The sequence below is a fragment of the Strongylocentrotus purpuratus genome, unplaced genomic scaffold (assembly GCF_000002235.5).
Source record: "Strongylocentrotus purpuratus isolate Spur 01 unplaced genomic scaffold, Spur_5.0 spur5_scaffold_11, whole genome shotgun sequence".
Classification (NCBI taxonomy): Eukaryota; Metazoa; Echinodermata; class Echinoidea; order Camarodonta; family Strongylocentrotidae; genus Strongylocentrotus; species Strongylocentrotus purpuratus.
This window is the reverse complement of record NW_022145596.1, coordinates 8,096,930-8,116,228: the sequence shown is the minus strand read 5'-3', so window position 1 is coordinate 8,116,228 and position 19,299 is coordinate 8,096,930. Positions and strand designations below refer to the sequence as shown.

General features: G+C 41.4%; 1 protein-coding gene across 1 annotated transcript in view; it reads right to left on the bottom strand.

The window, feature by feature from the left end:
* The window catches only part of LOC586038 (transmembrane protein KIAA1109), a 39,819-nt gene that overhangs the window by 1,068 nt on the left and 19,452 nt on the right, over positions 1-19,299 (bottom strand). The window contains exons 18-37 of the mRNA XM_030980549.1: positions 18,895-19,035; positions 17,487-17,666; positions 16,730-16,981; positions 14,343-16,047; positions 13,855-13,960; positions 13,163-13,409; positions 11,952-12,757; positions 11,163-11,346; positions 9,467-10,726; positions 8,548-9,032; positions 7,500-7,717; positions 7,005-7,110; positions 5,890-6,105; positions 4,846-5,029; positions 4,154-4,243; positions 3,397-3,636; positions 2,520-2,648; positions 1,862-1,979; positions 1,016-1,176; positions 46-139 (exon numbers count right to left, since the gene is read on the bottom strand). Coding sequence (XP_030836409.1) covers positions 46-139; positions 1,016-1,176; positions 1,862-1,979; positions 2,520-2,648; positions 3,397-3,636; positions 4,154-4,243; positions 4,846-5,029; positions 5,890-6,105; positions 7,005-7,110; positions 7,500-7,717; positions 8,548-9,032; positions 9,467-10,726; positions 11,163-11,346; positions 11,952-12,757; positions 13,163-13,409; positions 13,855-13,960; positions 14,343-16,047; positions 16,730-16,981; positions 17,487-17,666; positions 18,895-19,035 — 6,922 coding nt within the window. The remainder of the gene's footprint in view (positions 1-45; positions 140-1,015; positions 1,177-1,861; positions 1,980-2,519; positions 2,649-3,396; positions 3,637-4,153; positions 4,244-4,845; positions 5,030-5,889; positions 6,106-7,004; positions 7,111-7,499; positions 7,718-8,547; positions 9,033-9,466; positions 10,727-11,162; positions 11,347-11,951; positions 12,758-13,162; positions 13,410-13,854; positions 13,961-14,342; positions 16,048-16,729; positions 16,982-17,486; positions 17,667-18,894; positions 19,036-19,299) is intronic.

Sequence of the window (19,299 nt, the reverse complement as noted above, 5' to 3'; positions counted from 1 at the left end):
GAAGTATCTGTCAAATGATCTCTACCTCTGAAAGCCATGTCTTACCTCTATCAGCTGCACTGGATTGTACAAAGAGTGTTGGTCTGTTGAGTGTGATGAGAAGGGTGTCCTTTCCCTCAGTCAGATCATCATTTATCTCCTGTTTACAAGTAAGAACAGGGGAGTGTTTCACAAAGATCCTTAGTTGAACTTAACTCTAAGTTGGACTTAACAATTATGGGAAGTCGTTAGTATCTTTAAAAATATGTTGTAAAAGTTATTTTAAAAGGCATAAAATGTTAAATCAAATCATTCACATTTTCTATTATCATTGAAGTTTTCATGTTTTTGATGCAGAATTTATGAAAAGTCTAAAATACTTAAATCTTTGCTTTTGAATATATTTTAAGGCTACAAATGGCTCTCCATAATTTTTAAGTCCAACTTGGAGTTAAGTGCGACTTAGAATATTTGTGAAACATCCCCCAGGTGTACAAGTATGGCAAAAATAAATATTCCAGGGCCCTTAAACATCATCCCTTAATTTGCCACAATCACATTAGATGATATCTATCGGCATGTTTTACCTCGTTGTGCACTTTTCAGTAAAGTGGAATAGAGCAGATATTGATATTCCTTCTACACCCCCTCCCCACATGTTGGCAATTTTATTTTAAAATAGGGCAAACACAGTACCCATACTGCAATCAATGGTAGGTATATATGTAAACAAAGGACACAAAGATGACATGAATGCATCAGGGGCCCATTTCATAAAACTTGTTATCTATAACAACTGCTAAATTTCTATCACAAATTTGCTCTCAGCCAATCAGATGCCATGATTATGTTGCCATGTTATTGATATCAAGTTTTATGAAACAGGGCCCTGGGGGGTGTTTCACAAAACTTGTCATCAGTGACAAATGACAGTTGTTGTTATAAGCTATTGAAATCCTTGCTTTTGATCGGTTATCAGCAGATTTGTCATTTGTCATTGAAAAAAGGCTTTGTAAAACAGGGCCCTGATGTATACCTTGACAGTATTCCTGAGTCCTATCTTGGTCTTGAAGTATGCCATCTCATGGAACTCTGGTTCTGCTTCGATGAAGACTGGGTTCTTGACCAGGGTACCCAGGCTTAGGTTGAACTCGATGAGAGCTTTGGCAAACATCCTCATACCATGACCGGGATTCACTAGACAGGATAGAAAAAATGGCAAAGATTAGCATCCTGAAAGATATGCAATTGATTATACATGAACATATTGTTTTGGATTTAAAAGAGATCAGTAATATTACATCACTTCTTCACATGAAAGATGGGTATATTGACTTTGCACCAACCTCAAGTTCTTTATCAACCTTTAAGGTGTGATAATTTAACTATTTTGTATAGGATATAAAAAGCAACCTATAACACAAAAAGTTATAATGTATGGAATTTCAGAATAATGTACGTTTTCCTTATAGAAGCTCATAATAATCCAGCTTTCTGCACAGTGCAAATCAATAAACAGTAAAACCTGCAATAGCGACCACCTGTATACTTGTCTATAAAGACCACATTTTTGTTTATCTTGAATAGCTTCTTATAGAAATGTGTACTAAAGGAACCTGTTTGTAAAGACCACCTGCCTATAAAGACTACTTTTCTTGAGTCCCTTGATTGGTTTTTATATACAGGTTCCACTGTATAATTTTGCAAAATGTGAGCAACATTGTTAGCAGTCGACAAATACATGAACATGTATTAGGGGTGCAAGGTTCTGGGTTACACGTATATAAGGCAATGATATTTTAAAAACTCTAAAGCTGGACAATATTTTTGCACTGAAAATTTTAATTAGTAAGAACGAAAAAAGAGAGTAAGGAAGACGTACCATCCTCTGCGCCCGAATCTGTCTCTGTATGAGGTCTGTTTGAGAGTTCAAGCTCTACCACTCCTGTCTCAAACCTGACTGCACTGGCAGTGGGGCTGGTGGCTGTTACTTGGATACCCTAGTGATAGCGACAACAAAAAGAATGGGGAGAGACAAAACGGTGGAGGATTAGGTGGATCCATGTACATGAATAAAAGATGTGACCGAGTGTGTTCTCAGTTATCTGCTCAGTGCTGCCTATGTCTCTAAAAAGTATACACATTGTGCCATCATGTCCGTTTCCTTCCTTGTAGTTCCTAGTTGTAAGAGGTTATCTGCTGCCTACATGTATGTCTCTGAAAAAGTATACATATTGGGCCATCATCTTTGTTTCCTTCCTTATAATTTCTTTGTTTTATCGCATATCCCTCATCTCTTCTTATCATCTTAAACCCTCCTTTGTCTCTCTATGTCGGTCTGTCCCTTTATCTCTGTCTCTCACTCACTTACTTTTCTTTTCTTGTCTGTCACATTATCTGTCTCTCTGTGTATCTCTCTCAATATCTTTATTTACATAATTTACTCTTCAAGCTCCAAATGAATAACTTAATGTACTTCTTCCAGTAGTACACTGCATGATTACAATAATCCTCAGTGACTACCTGAAGGATAATCTCACCTCTAATCTGACTTGCATGCTGTATGTGAGTCTCTCTACTGTAGGGGTAGATGGTGGGAGTTTGGTCTTGGATGATTCTAAGACGGGCCAGTGAGTCTGCTGTATACCTCTCACCATGTTGTTCAATTCCTGGAGAGGAAAATAATTTTTTGAATAAACAGTTTTATCCTCAGGCCTCCTTTGGTGTTGAAGCAGTTTATTATTTTGTCTTCAAAATGTGGGAAATTAACAGAAGACCAGTGTAGAAAAGTCGTAGTCGAGTGGTTTAAGCACTTGACTTGAAATTTGAAGGTCGTGGTTCCATCCCCGACACGTCATATTTGCCACACTTAACTCAGGTGAGGTAAATGGGTATCTGGCAGGAATTAATTCCTTGAAATGCTAGAGCACTGTAATGGCAACTAGGATAAAGCCAGCCTAGGGTAATAATTAATTTGTGCGCCACGGAATAGAATTGTCTAGATCGTAGAGGTGTTGTGGTCGAGTGGATACGTCGCCGGACTGTCGATCACAAGGTCCGCGGTTCGAGTCCCGCCGCTGCACTAATGTCCTTTGGCAAGACATTGATCTACATTTGCCACACTCCACCCAGGTGAAGTAAATGGGTACCTGGTAGGAATTTATTCCTTGAAATGCAGCGCGCGTAACAGCTGCACTGCTAAAGCCAGGGTAATTATGCTGCATTATTGTAAAGCGCTTAGAGACTTCTGACAAAGTAAGTGTTAGGCGCTATATAAGTACTGTAATTATTTATAATTATTATTATATAAATGCCTATAATTATTATTATTGCTGTATTAGGGTAGTTGAAACTGCCAAGAGCACTGCAAGTGTTTAAGGACCCCCTGCGGGGAAGCTGACGACATCATAATCATACCTTGAGAATGACTTTCTGAACAGTGATGAGATGATTGACAAGATCAGGTGAGAGGGTGTGCTGGAAGGCTTGTATCTCCGTCACAGCCTCTAGAATATTGTTGCTACCCTGTCTAGAGCTGGCCGTGGTGGTGGTGGTCGAACTGCTCTCATTCTGAGCGTCGTACAGGCCGTAGCGACCTTTGAAATGGATCCCTGGGAAGGTGATCTTAGCAGGAGCACCAAACTCAGCTGCAGGAACCTAGTACATAAGATAATCATAGTTTTATTTTATTTTGAGGGATATGTCCATGTGTCGTTCTCAATGGCTGATCTTTTCAGTTATGGAGAATCATCAACGATCTACATGTATTCAACATTCTTGTGTTATCAAGACAATATCACAAAACCTTGATTAATATCACAATAATTATGCAATGATTTTAAGATAATGTTAGGAATTGAACATGCTATTTCATGTGGGGAAAAAGTGTCCCTTATCATTCTAAACTTGTGCAAATGAATTTTTGAATAACACATAATGGAGCAACATTACAAAAACCGTACTGAAAATAACAATGCTAAATCCAGCATACTCCTTTGCATCTCAAGGACAATGGTAGCAAAGAAATTATCAAAGTGCAAACTTATATTCAAAATAACTTCACTGGAAAAAAGATAAACTTTAATCATGAGACCAGAAAAAACAGCCACACAAACAAAATGCCAAGGCTGAACCCTAACAAACACTATCATAGTGTATATAGCAAGGAACTTACTGTGGATATGAACTTGAATGAATGTTCTGTGATATCGGCTGCAAATGTTCCTTCTTCACCCCATGAAGCAGTCCCTGATGTACCATCAATCTGAGTCAATAAAGGAAGAATAAACAAAAAATCTAATTGGAGATAATTTTGTCCTCTGCCAGGGACAGACAGATCCTCACAGGATCAAACAGAATTGAAATGGAAGAATGAAAGAGAAGGCATGAATTTGGAAATTATATTGGATGGAAGCTAATCTACATATCATGCAAATTATAATCATCATAATGCTATAAAATGTTTTCATCATGTTAACTGACCTTGACCAAAGAATTGATGTAAAACCAGACTTGTCTTACTGGTTCCTTAATTCCAACTTGAGATAATTATTTGAATTACAATCTCTCCAAGCGCTATAGTTCTCCTTAGAACTATAAGCTAAGAAAGATAACCAACAGTCTTTTTCAGGACTACACACCCCCAAGAAAGATTACCGAGAGTCCTTTTCAGGACTCCTCAATCCTCTCTCTCTCTCTCACATGGTGCACCCGCAAACCTTCTGTATATCTACATCACCATGCAAGCCGACACTTACAAGCAGCATTTAATCTCTTTATTGTTGAAGCTAATTAGTGCATTTTTATACATTCAATATTTAAATCTTTTTCAAAGACCTTGAAACAAGAACCACAAATATTTCCTACCGTATACTGCGCCTGTAACTGTGGAAGAACCGATGCTTGGAGTACCACCGTCTTCACTCTAGTGACTCCGTTCAACGTCCATCTTGCCTCTGCCCTGCCAGGTGGCCATGTCTCATCCATCTTGCTTCCTGACAGACTGGGCTTAGAGGGCGCCGCAGCTATTACAACCTCTTCCTGGGTTGATCTGATTCAAGTAAATAAGAATAATCCAAGTTATTACATCGCAAACTGAGATGTTCATGTATGCACACAAATTTTAGGTATAGGTTCAGAGATTTCCAAGTGTCAATAAGTTTTCCAACATTTGTTCCAGGCATTATTTTATCTAAAATATGTAAGGCTAAAGCTTGTGTTGCAATAAGATTTGGTTTCTGGTAATAGGTTTAGGGTCAGGTTGAGGGTCAGGTTGATGGTCAGGTCAAGGCTTGGGTCTAGGGCTGAAGGAAAGAATAAAGTTGGTGCCAGAAATTGATCCCACAGCCATGGTAGTCAAGGTATGTGTCAAACAATCTCCATAAGACATGAATTAAAGCCCATCTGTACTAGTGTGGCTAAGAGGGATTAGACCACCCAGGAAGGTCACTGACTGGTCAACTCAGCTCTCAATTAACATAAGAAAAAGAGGATTACGGGGGACCAATGGTCGCTGATTAGACATTGTTTTCTATATAGATGGAGCAAGTAGCTACAAGTAGTACAGTTGGCCTTTAAAGACTGTCAATACTACTGGGCCAGAAGGGATTAGACAACACAGCGAGGTCACTGACAGGTGGCTATCTCATTAACTCAGCTCTCAACATAAGAAAAAGAGGATCATGGGGGACCAACAGGCACCGATTGGGGAAGTTTTCTATATAGAAGGAGCAAGTAGCTACAAGTAGAACAGTGGGGCTTTAAGAGTAACTTATGGTACACATACAGTAGGGGTACGAATATTACATTTACTGACATATACGTGTATAAAATACATGTATTTCAAAGAATAAAATCAGTGATACAAGTGTATAATGGTTTGCTTTGTTCTGTTTGTCCAACAATTCTGACCTGTAGCTCTTCTGAGTCTGTTTGAGCTGCTGTATCCGCTGCGCCAGTTTCTTGCTGCTCCGCGACACCACGGCGCTGAGTACGGACAGGTTCATTGGGACGGTCAGATTGACCATGTCCACTCCGGTGGCCAGAGACACCTGGTTCTGATGGTCAAGGCTACCCGATAGGGAGACGGTGGACTGAGGCTTGTCGATGGTCAAGCTGGCGATGGTGCTGTAGAGGGATAAACAGTGATGGTTTTGATGTGCATGACAATACTGACAATGAAAGCAAACTGACAATAATAGACTTGAGTGTACTGATAACAATGCTGATAGTCCCACAACAACTCATCCCTATTTTCACGAAGTGACGGTAGTGATTAAAAATCGCATACAATTTGCGTGCGGATTTTCCTCACTACCATCACTTCGTGAAAACAGGAACGAACTTACTATTCTATCACACAAAAATGGGATATGATGCACTGGTTAGTAGGTAACCCTTTACTTCACCTAGGTAATGAGAGGTCGATCAACTACATTCAATATGTACAGTAGGTTTGCGGGTGCACCATGTGTGAGAGAGAGAGAGGTTTGAGGAGTCCTGAAAAGGACTGTTTGTTATCTTTCTTAGCATATAGTTCTAAGGAGAACTATAGCGCTTGGAGAGGATGAGTGGCTCGACGTTTCGAACAGGTTGACTATCTGTCGTCAGAATAGTCAACCTGTTCGAAACGTCGAGCCACTCATCCTCTCCAAGCGCTATAGTTTTCCTTAGAACTATATGCTAAGAAAGATAACAAACAGTCCTTTTCAGGACTACACTCCTCCAAGAAAGATTACTGAGTCAGAGTCCTTTTCAGGACTCCTCAAACCTCTCTCTCTCTCTCACACATGGTGCACCCGCAAACCTACTGTATATCTACATCACCATGCAAGCCGACACTTACAAGCAGCATCTACATTTAATATGATAGTTAAAGATCATGTACAGTCAAACCTGTCTGTTGCGACCGCCCAAGGGAAACACAAAAAGTGGTCTTTGTATACAGGTGGTCACTAAAGCAGGTTTGCCTGTATATGCAAAGCTTGGCTTGTTGTAAGACCGCTCCACTAATATACAGTACTCACTAGAAATCCTTCTTGGCCTTCTCTGATAGTTCCAGCGTGACTGCTGTTGTCTGAAGTGATGCTCCAATGGAGGGGAATTTCCTCCACAAGGCAGCTGGTACATAGCCTGTACAATGAACACAGATGGTAGATTAATATTATTATTTTAGGAAGCATTATCAGATTAAGTTGTTCATTCATTTCCTCAGTTCTCTCACAGAATCAAACTTATAAACATATATCTATATTTTTCTGAACATTTTGATATCAAATACTTACCGGGTATTTTGGCAAAAAACGGAGTTACATCTTTGTGTCACAGAACCCTCAATGTTAAAGTTTGTTGGGTGGCATAACTTAAGTATATCTAACCTACATGTAACTTAGATAACTACATTGATAATAACAATAACAACAATAATAATAATAATAATAATAATAATAATAATAATATGTTACATTTATATGGCATAGTAATACATTCCAATGTGCTTGTAACATTAAATCGACAGATACCTTGCATGGGCAAAGTCTGTTGGAGGGAGAAGCTGCCAGTGATGTATGTCGTATCAGCCTCTAGATGTAGTCCAGCTAACTGGGCCAGAAGACAGACCTCATCCACAAGAATGGTCCCGATGAGAGACACCTCCAGACCCTCGATGTCAGGTCTGGGCTGGATAGCCTCTTCAGCAGTGCCGTCTAGATCATCAAGGGCACCCATGGCTAAGGCATCTCTGTAAGGACAGGTTATTATTAAAACAGAAATTTGTGGGATCAGTGACACAAAGACGTAACTCCATTTTGGCCATTGTGAGAAAAAGTGGTTTATGTGTCACTGAGCACTTGGGTTTTAAGGAGTTAAGACGATGTTTCACTAGCCATTTACTTTAATGGGGTGTTCGATGGAGTTCAGTCTTTGTGTTTCCTGGAAAGCCCACATTTTTCTGAACATTTTGATAACAAATACTCATTTTGGCAAAATATGGAGTTGCGTCTTTGTGTCACTGCACCCTAAAATTCAGAATTACAATTCATGATCACAGTACTGCTGTTAACACCAACGTGAAAATGAAAAGGGTTCAATCGAATCTAAATGTTGATTTTAAACACACAACTATCCCATGGACCGGCAAACCCTTGAAAACTTTTGTCTAGACAACTACCCCTTAGGACATAAATGTCTTAAGATGACATACTTTCTAAGATAAATACCCCAGCACAACAACCCCAAGATACGAACCCCCCTAAGAACTACCCCTGGAAAACTTCCATCTAAAAAACTATCTGTCCAGGACATTGAATCCCTAGGACAACTAACTTTCTGAAAACAAAAGAGTGCAGGGGAATACAAGTATATCAGTATAAGAGAGGGTACTAACTTTGATGATTGGCAGTTTGTACTTAGTATGTATCAGTCATATTTTAAAGAAATATTATGATTATTTTGTTAATCACCATTTTAGCAGTCCACAGGTAAATACACTTCATCAACTTAAGACATTTTTATTAGCGTACCCTTGATATAAAACAAATTTTTACTTTGAAATAAGGTAAAAAAATATACCTATCTTGTGGCATGCCAAGTCCAAGGTCTTGCACTCCCTCCATCATACCCCCACTTCTCTCATTCCCTTTTGCACTGAAGAGTGGATTCACAAAGACATGGGTCGTGGCAATGCTAACGGGTTCATTCACACCAGAGTAAAGATTGATCAAATGGTACATGGTCTGCCAGCACTTTGGAATGCTGTCGCTCTCTGCATGCGAGTCGAACGATTCAGCGGTAGAGTAGAGACTGGCTGTCTCGTGCTCCTTAAACTTGAGGTTTCGACTGCGCTGAGAGCTCTGGCGCGTCCGCCCGAGGGTGTCCATGTTTGGCGGTGTGAACACCTTGTTGCTTCGGCGGGAAGGGTTTCTCGTGTGTCTGCTGTTAGCGGCCCTGACGCGTAGGTCTGCTATGCTTCCCTCACCTTGGGGCATGCTCGATACATATTGCTTGAGTTTGAGATCCGTCTTTGCATGTTGGAAATTCTCCACCATCTGAATGACCTGGGATCAGGATATTTGCATGCACATACATGTATAAGTAGACTTGAAGAGTGACAAATAAATGTGTATACATAATACTGTATGTATATGCTGACCACATTCAGAAACTGTTACAGAATTATAAAATCGCATTCCTAGCACAGCAAGAAAGTTGTATGATTATTGCATTTGTTATGTAATGCCTTTGCTCTAAACAATTTTTTCTACACATGGTAAACTCTGCTCATTGCATTTCAACCTTCCTGACAGGACCCCTTTCCCCAACAGGTTGTAATCGATGTGAATGGATCATAACTTAACAGGAAATTGATATCAACCTTAACTCTGTACACGTTTTTTTAATGATCAATTCAGATCAATTGCAACTCTTTATGTGACAGAGCAATGTAGCAAATTTTGAGTAACAAGAACCAAAAAAGATTTGGCAAACTTACTTGACTTAGGAGTCTCAAGATAGCCATGTTGATGACCTGGACAACGGACCCCACATGGATGTCACAGCAGATCTCAATGCTACTGCTGCCACTGAAGAATGTAGTACTGGTTGCTTTGAACAAAGATTCACTCTTCTCTGAAGGAGCGGTCTCCCTCATCATAGCACGGATGTGGATCTTCTCACAAAGGAAGGCAGGAGTGTCTGCAGATCGAGGGGCACGGGTGCTGCGAAGGTGCTTTGAACTGGACTTGGTGATGACAACCCTGAACTGATCCAGCTTGAACTGGAAGGACACCTGACCGACCGACTGAATCAACTTGGCCAGCGGCTGAGAGGACTTTTTCTTGTGGAGTCCAAGGTTGGTGAGGAGTGGTCTGAAGAGGGTGTCTGCATCACCAAACTGCTGGACGGTCGGAGTGACTACAGGACTTTTCGGTGCAGGAGTGGTGCCTGGGACTAGGTAAGCTGAGCCACTCTCCAAATCAATGTCTAAATTGCCAACAGGACCACCTCCATCAAAATCATCATCATCAATTAATCGTGGATTAGATTTGTCCAGGTTATCTGTGATATCATCACTGCACATACTTGAAGCTGGACTGAAGGCATCATGTTTGTCCTCTTCGTCCAAAGTCTTGTAGCCTCCCTTCCACTTCTTGGCTGAAGTCCCTGAAGCCGAACCAGCATTACTGGTATTTGTCAAGGACCGATAGCGCGTTGCAGAATCCCCGCTCTGCTCCCTATGTCTATTAGAAGATGACATCTCTCTAAGCCAATCAGTAGAGTGTGGCTGAACTCTCCCGGAGAACTCCGCATAGATGCTCTTCTGAAGGCCTACACCAATCCGATCTGAATACAGGGATAGTGTCAAAGGATCCATCAGCTCGCTGTCTCCAGTATGTCCAGCGGAAGGAGGCACATCAGACATTGGGTCCTCGCTGATCTGCCTTGGCGTCCACATCTCATCTTCCATCAAGAGTCCACGTTCCTCGGGGGACTTGTAGACCGCCACCTGCTGCGGGAAGCGTGCCACATTGACCTGAGGGTTGATCAGGGAAAGTGTGACCTTCCATTGTCTGATCAGGGTGTTGGTACCACTCTCCAAGGATGACAGGGCAGGTAAATCTTCTCCAGAGACTATCTCCTCGATCTTCTGCCAGTCAGCTGATGCAAGGTAGCGCCACAGGATGCCCATAAGCTGGCAAGACAGATCCTGCAGCATGGCATCTGATATGGCTGCCCATCTGGTTTGCTTCTTCTGTAAATTATAACACAAATAAAAAATAACACAAGTTTTAAAGATAGAAGACAGACAATTACATAATCTTAAACACAGTAATTACTGTGAATGTCAATAGTCTGTCATACATCAGACTCTACTCTTGTGTGGATTTTTAATGCCAAAAGATCAATTTAAATAAGATGAACAGGACTTAAAACATAGTGATTCAGATGTCTATGCACACTGCTTTTCCTATGTAATGTAGCACATCTACTTCCAAACGAAAAGCTACATGTAAATAGCAGAATTAGGATGATACTGAGGTTTCCCCTACACAAGTACATGTTTGATATTACATTTCACTTGTTTCCAATACAACAATGACTGCAGTAAGATATTTATTTACATAAGCACGAGAACATCTAATTGAATTTGGTAAAACAAACACGTGGGAATATAAGCATTTCCTTGCCTTTGGCAGTGGTTGATGATTTTCCAGATTGTCGTGGGCCTCAGCCATGATGCAAGCCATTAGTGCACAGCTGCGGAAGTGCCTGGCATCGACGATGTCTCCTACGGATGTCGTCAGCCCTGTCATCGCCCTCAGCCACTCATCCAGGGCCGGGGAGGCTGTGGTCAGCAGATTCGTATCAGATCTACCAGAAAGAAAGAGATGGAGGTGGAGTCAATTTTTTTTCTCCAAAAAATTCCCGAAGACGGATTATGCCTGACAACTTATATCATCGAAAATAAAATCGCTAGTGTGATGCCAGATGTCATTTCATGATACATCAAGAGATTTGAAGTTTTAGCCTGCTTCTTGAAGGAGTACATGTGTAGGTTTTACCGCTGCCAAGAAACCATGTTGTTCTTCTCTGTTCTCAATGAAACAGTGTAATACTGGGTCTGGAGGAGGTAGACAAATTTCACTTTGTATGATCAAATAATTAAAGAGCTGACAATTTTACATACTAGTAATTTCACAACTAATAGTAAACATACATATATGATGGGGTGTCCACAGTTCATGTACATTAAAAGAAAAATAGGAATGTGATATTCAATCCATGATTACTCAAATTCTACATAAATTCCTTAGATCAATTGCCAAAAGAATTCTAATGAAAATTTGCCAAAGCAATTTCATATTTTGAAAAATCTGATGACCCTGGCCTACGCATTTTGAATCAAAAATTAAATTTCCATAAATGTAAGTTAGAAAGAAATGTAAGCAGAAAGAAGGCCATAGATGTGTCCTTACCCTTGGATAAATGATTCCTTCTTTGGTTGAGGTGGGGTGGGCAGGTGAGACCAGAAGCTACTGATATGAATACAAAAGTCCAAGCCTCTTTCTTTGGTATCAGGTGGCTTCTCGAGGCTACTGCCTCCAGAGCTGAATCGATCCCTCCTCTTTCGCTTCCCACTGCCTTCCCTTGCGGAAGAAGATGAATCTGTCCTCTTCTTGCCGGAAGAACCTGTTTCCTTTTTGTCCGTTCTCTTCTCAGACTTCTTGCTGTCTCCCGCCAGCTTGATCTTGGGGAGGGGGATGTCACCCCCTTGTCGACCACACTTGATGGATATCTCCTCCATCCCGCTCTCTGCCATAATCCAGGACTTTGGCATGTGGACGGATAACCTGCGCTTCCTTGGGAGGGAAGAGTACCTGGAGTCTGCTTCATCCGCACTGACATTGGGAGGAACCTTTGAGGATAAGGTGAACTGCACCTGAGTGTACTGCTCTGGAATGGCCGTAGGACTCTCAATGGTCTTGATTCCAGGTTTGGCAAGCCTGCGGAGCTGGGCGTGAAGCTTGAAGAACTTAATCAGGGTGACGACTGTCGGGTCGCTCTGTTCCGAAGCGCCCATGGCTACGGCCGCCTGGGTGTCTTGAGGTGCTTTCTTCCCCGCAGTGTTCTGGTTCTCGACCTTGATGCTCCGGTCAATCTGCTTGATCCAGAGGTTAGCTTCAGAGGAACCAAGCTGAGCAATCAGCAAGGAAGCATTGTTGCTGGTCAGACTGGGAACACCCACACCATCTTCAGGAACTTGGAGGACACACAAATTGACCTAATAAAAAAGACATAAATAAAGAAAGTCACATTTCCACAAAGAAAATCATGATAAACTGTGGATATTGAGTCCACCTTATCATGTGTTAGCCTTTAGCTTATAACAGGTTCAATACATATACTATATCAAATACTTTGCCCTTATTCTAAATAAGGAGCATCAACATTAAAAATTAAATATTATTATTATTATTATTTTTTTTTTCTAAAGGTCCTGGAGGACACATAAATTGACCCAGAAAAAGTAAAAAATAAAACAAGAAAGTCAACTTCGACACAAATATACATTTTTAAACAACAACCATGAATTGCTAACTTTTCATCAATCATTACTATAGGGTGTATGCTATGATTTGTCAAAATATCCTGTTTCCAAACGCTACTCTAAAAGGTAGGGACTGACCTTTGGTAGTTTGACCGTCATGGTGACTGTCTTAGTGCCGTCCTCTCTTTCCTCGGAGTCGGCATTGTTGTTGAAGTTAGCTGAGGCTTGCTGCTGCTGCCTGGACAGACTGGAGCTGCTCCCACCCTCCGGTAGAAGGCCTCGGAGGAAGAGGGACTCCACATCGGCGATGCAGGAGTGGTGGAGGGAGGACAGGAGGGTGGCAGGATGCTGGCTGGTGGTGATGGCTTTGGCAGCATCCACATACCTTTGTAGAGAGAAAAATGTCAATTTCAGTTAATTATTTGTATATTTCACAAACATTTGAAATATGAACAGAACAGGAAAATGAAAGTAAAATTGTGAACACAAAAAGCAAAGCCATTGCGTTATTGAATAATCCTCATGTGTCACCAAATATGCCATCTGCCAAAGTCTTTTAACTTCCCTTGACTTAAGAGTTTGCAACACACAGTACAATTGCCCATTCGGATTGCATCGTCTTCTTACATATCAAGATTCCACAGTGAACATTCACTTTGTTGATGGATCCACTTAGATTCAAGTATAAGTGGTGATTTTTGACGAAGGAGCGCGTCTTAATGTTAACTTGATATTTGGTCAAAAAATGGAAACATGTTTACAATTTTCTTCTGTTGACAAATAATGTAAATCTATACCAAAGGACTGTCAACAACAGTACCTATACTTACCTGTTGATAGCAACTAGAAGTAGAGGAGTCATAAGCACATTGACAGGTCCTTGGATCTCAGCAAAGACTGATGTTCCTGATGATGGCTCTAACTTGATGGCTGATGCTGCAATATAGGTCGGAAAGAGAACAAAGACTCATAAGATTGTCTGTTCAAAATCTCATGGGCATCAATGAAATATGCTTTTACACAGAGAGAGTCCCCTCTGGGCTCCCGAAAGATGAGATACTAATATAGCTAAATAAACCACACATGAAGCATCTCTATATACAGGACATTTTTCTAACGGGATTGTTTTTTATCCTTTATTTTTTTGGTCTAAAAATGGGTAGTTGATTCCAAATTTTAGACTGGATTTATGTGTAGATACTCATTATCTGATCATCGATGATAACAGGGCAATGTTCTAACTCAGTCGTAAGCCCTAGTCAAGTGCTTCATTACTAAGTGCTACATTAACACTATACAGGGTAAAAACTGAACTTACTAGTTGTATGTGACGTTTCTGCAGCAAAGAGTCTTTCATGCAGATCCTGCAGGCTTGCATCCCTGTGATCACTCGCATGCCGTACACTGGAATGGTCACTGACATCTTCACTGTCTGATGAAGTGATATCAGAGTCTACTGCTGTGATGATCTCTGGACTCACACCCTGCTGTTGCTTCACGAACCCCATCATCTGTATGGATGCCTGGTACATGGAGCTGGAAGGTGTCATGTCCGCCGGGTCAAAGTTCACATACTGTTTCCAGCTCTCCAGGCTGAGAGGCACCGACCATCGGTGGCTGGTGACTCTCGTCAGGTAGGGAGAGTACGGAGAGTGGTTCTCTAGATCCTTGCGCTTCACCGTTCCATCCTTCTCATCTCGCATTCTGATCAGAGTGTCTTCAGATGATGCCGCAGAGACAAAAGACTCGGTGGAGGTAGCAGAGTCCATCTGCTCTGGACTGTGATGATCGGAACTGGAAATGGTGGACTGAACTTTGAACTCTGAGAGAGAGGAACCAGAGTCGGTGGGAGGGTGGACAGTTGATGGAATGCTGGTTGAAGAGTTACTGGTGCGAATGGCAGCTGCCAAAGTACTATCTTCTCCTGCAGAGAAGTACTCGCTGTCAGCACCACTGGTGGGAGAGTCAATAGAGCTGGCTCGTGTCCTGTCTGGTCCTTGAGGATACTGTTCAAAGTGCATGGCTCTGCCAGCTTTTGACATGGTATCTGTACTGTAGTTTCTGGGAGGAGGAGGAACTCCAGACTGTTGCTGCTGCTGCGAATCTACAGGAAGACTGTGAGAACTGCCCACGAGTTGTGCATCTACTGGGGCCGTGTTCGAGCTGATAGTACTGGAGGAATCGCAATGCTGATGCGATGTTGGTTCTGAGCAGATACTGCTCCGGACAGCACTACCAGCACTGTCTGACTGTTGAGACACATGAGATTGCTGTGACCTTTGAGATTCTCTTCTCAGGATGCCTCCGGTTGAAGACTGCTGGCTAGACTCGCTCTGAGACTGCTCCTTCTTGGCTTCCACAGGCTCTTCAGATTCTTCTCCATTCTTCTCTTCAGTCGGCCAATATTGATCACCTGGGGATGTGGGACTGGCTAGTCCTACCCATCCTGGAGTAAACTTGAAAGCTTTCGTGGGCGAGTCTGCAGGAGTGCGGTCACAGACAGAGAACACCCATTTTCCTTCTTGAAGGAGACTCCTGCCATAATCGCTCTCCTTCTGCTGGAACTCATCATTCCAGGAACTCCTCTGGGAATGTGTTCCGTTCACGACCTTGAAGAAGTGTGTCCCGTATGGCTTGTCTGAGAAAAATGCACAACCACCCTGGCAACCACACTTCACCGACGATGGGTACACCCTATCTAAGCTCTCTGGAGGCCATAAAAACCACAGCCTCTTTGTCTTTTCATCATGCATCATCAGGAAGTAATGCTGCATACGATAGTCAGAGACCTCCTGGAGGAATCCGACACAGTCCACACAAACTGGCCCAAGGTTGATGGCCCCAACTTCAAGCCAGTTCTGGAGTGGTTCAGAGCGTAGAGGACGCTTGGATGAGGTTCCATAGGAGGGGTGATCTGATTGGAGCAAGTACTGATGAATGTCTATGTGATTGACCAGGGCAGTCAGCCCACTTCCTACTGTTTCACTGTGGAGATTGCACGTAGCTAGGCGAATCTGATTTACCTGAAAATTGAAAGATAATAATAATAAAAATGTTACATAAAATGCTTACAACCAAAGTCTCTAACATCTTTTGACAGCTCTGTATTTTAATTTCACTTTTAAATGTATGTAAAATAAACTGATAAACAGTTACATATTAAACAAAACAAAAAAGTGCAAATAAGATGACAGTATGATGGTAGAGAAACATTTTGATGAATAAAAACCTCTTGACACAAAAAACAGACCGAGTATCCTAACAAATCAGATTTTGGAGAGAAAAATCAGATTTTCACGAAAACTCGACACTATCACTGGCCTGTTGGCCCCGGGCCAGGAAAATTTCAGAAAAATGTTTTACTGGTAAGTACGGTCAAGTAAAATGTTTCCTCTTTCATTAAAATTTAATTAAAAATTAATGAGAAAATTGTAAAGCAAAGCTTTTGTTGGGGTTGTGGGGGTTTACTTGTACATGTTTCTATGCGATTCCATGGTTTTTACAGGTTTAAAAAAAATAATAATAATAATTTTTAAAAAATTAAAAAAACAATTTATTAACTTTATTTTCATTTTTTCACAAAAAAATGAAAGATAGTATTTTAAGAGGTGAGATCGTATTATCGTATTTCACTCTTATTATCGTACTAAATACGATTTAATCGTACTGGTTGGCATCTGTGGAAATGGCACAAGAAAAATATACCTTAATTTCTAAAGCAGTGGTGCTTTCTACCAGTTGGAGTTGCACAGCATTGACGGCGACCCTCACAACCCTATACTTGAGGTCATCTTCCGAGGCGCAAGGGGAGGGGTAGATTCCCCCCTCCCTGGCCGCACACCGCTCTGAGTCCACCATGTGAACACACATCTGAGGTCGAGCAGGTTTGGCGAGGTTGTCGACAGGGTCGATGATGAGGGGGATAGTGAGACTGAGGGATTCGGCTATGGCAAGAAGCTGCAAAGATAATCAGTGGAGAGAGATTTCTGTAACACATGGTGGTTTGGGGGGAAATTTGCAAATTTGGTCTATGATACATGTATTTCACAACAAACAACTTTGATGCAAGCCACAAGAGATCCTAATTGAAAGAGATAAGTGATTGTATGTTTGTAATAATTTGGGAGACTTATGATTAATTAGAATCAACCCTTCTTTTTAGGAAGGAGAATTAAGCTCATTAACATGTCTGGCATATACCAACGTACATTTATTGCAAATTTCAATTAACATTCGTCTGCAATCTATATAATTTAACATTCTTCATGTATATTTTCTCCATTAAGACAGATTTTTAACAAAGGCACGGTGAGTCATCCACTCAACGCTCCCATTTAAAGGTCTATCAACGGTCTATCAACCATACATGCTCTAATGTCTCACCATCAAGGGAAATCCCCTCCTCGATCATATGTTAACTCTGGGGGAGTCCCCTCCTTGACCATGTAATAACACAACTAACCTGAGCCACGGTGAGTTGTCCACTCAATGCTCCCATCTGTAGATCTATCAACCAGGCATACTCCACTGTCTCACTATCAGGGGGAATCCCCGCTCTGGAGAACATGGCATGGCACCGAAGCTGCAGACCAGACAGGGCCATCTGGCCACGCTCTGGTTGGTTGGAGGGTGGAATGGCATCCTGAAAAAGAGTAGGATTAATACAAGACGATAATAGAAAACTGGGGCAATACTCTGAAATCTAACTTATTAGATACTGGTTTATTTGAATATTAACAAGCTAGACTTTCACATGCATGGAACTTTGCAAGTGTCACAAAGGTTTCAAGTTCACAAAAGCGTCATACAGCAAAATGATTGAATAATAATAATAATAATAATAATACATAACATTTATTAGGCGCTTAATACTGATGTTTCTAAGCGCACAGTGTTCTGATTAAGGGAAGACTATAACCCGTAGAATTAAATTAGAAGAAAAAGCAAAAATACAAAAGTAACATAGATAAGGTAAGAAAAACAGTGGCAATCAACTAAATAAAGACAAATATGGTGCGCACCTCCGTTGACCGACGCACAACTGCAATTTACAATTTGAAAAGATAGGTTTTGAGTAGAGATTTGAATTGAGATACAGAGGGGGCGCAGTGAATAAAGGCGGGCAGTTTGTTCCAGAGAGCGGGGGCAATAACTGAAAAGGCGCGGTCACCATACTGGGTGTTAGTGCGGGGTCCAGGTGTTAACAGTAATGTGGAAGATGAACGAAGTGTTCGTGACGACGTACGGGAACGTAAGGATATGAGATCGGAAAGGTAAGAGGGGGCTAAGCCATTGATAGCTTTGTAGCACAGGAGAAGAATTTTGAAGGATATGCGGTGGTGAATTTTAAGCCAATGTAGTGAGTTCAATATTGGAGTTATGTGCTCTGATTTACGCGAGAGAGTCACAAGCCGAGCAGCGCTATTCTGTACCCTTTGAAGTGGGACTAGATGTGACTGAGGGAGGCCAGAAAGAGAAGAATTACAGTAATCGATATGGGTCGAGACAAAAGCATGGACTAATTTTGAAGTTGTGGGTCGGTCAAGTAGCCTCCTGATTCTACTGATCTTATATATACCAAAGGAAGCAGACTTACAAATATTACTAATGTGTTGTTTGAAAGTAAGATTGCTGTCAATATTTAAACCAAGGTCACGCACAGAAGCACAACAACTGAGAGAGCCATCACTCATAACAAGATCAGGAAAGGGGTCTGAGTTCCGAATAATGCACTGAAGTTTTTTCAATTTGCAAAATCTTATGGCTGTGGGACTGGACGACTACAACAATTTGTGAAAGATTCAACAATTTCTGGTATTTACAGTATTTATAACACTAATAGAAGGAAGACAATGCAAATTTGAGAGTACCTGAGAAGGTGAGTTTGGCACCATGAGTAGAATGGGAGACAAGAGAAGCTGAAGTTTGGTTTGTGTGAATTCCCTGCACATCTCAAAGCACAGCTGTTCCATCACAAGGGTTGCACAACCAACGTCAGCCTTGCTGCAGTACTGTTCAATACAAAGACAAGGTGAGAAAAGGTTATACCCTACTAGGGAATACTTACATGTACATGTATTTATGTTGTGAAATTAACACATTTAAAGCCCCACTGCATTACTTGTAGCTACTTGCGCCCTCTATATAACAAACAATGCCTAATCGGTGACCATTGGTCCCCCAAGATCCTCTTTTTCTTATGTTAATTGAGAGCTGAGTTGATGAGATTACCACCTGTCCAGTGACCTTGCAGGGTGGTCTAATCCCTCTTGTAC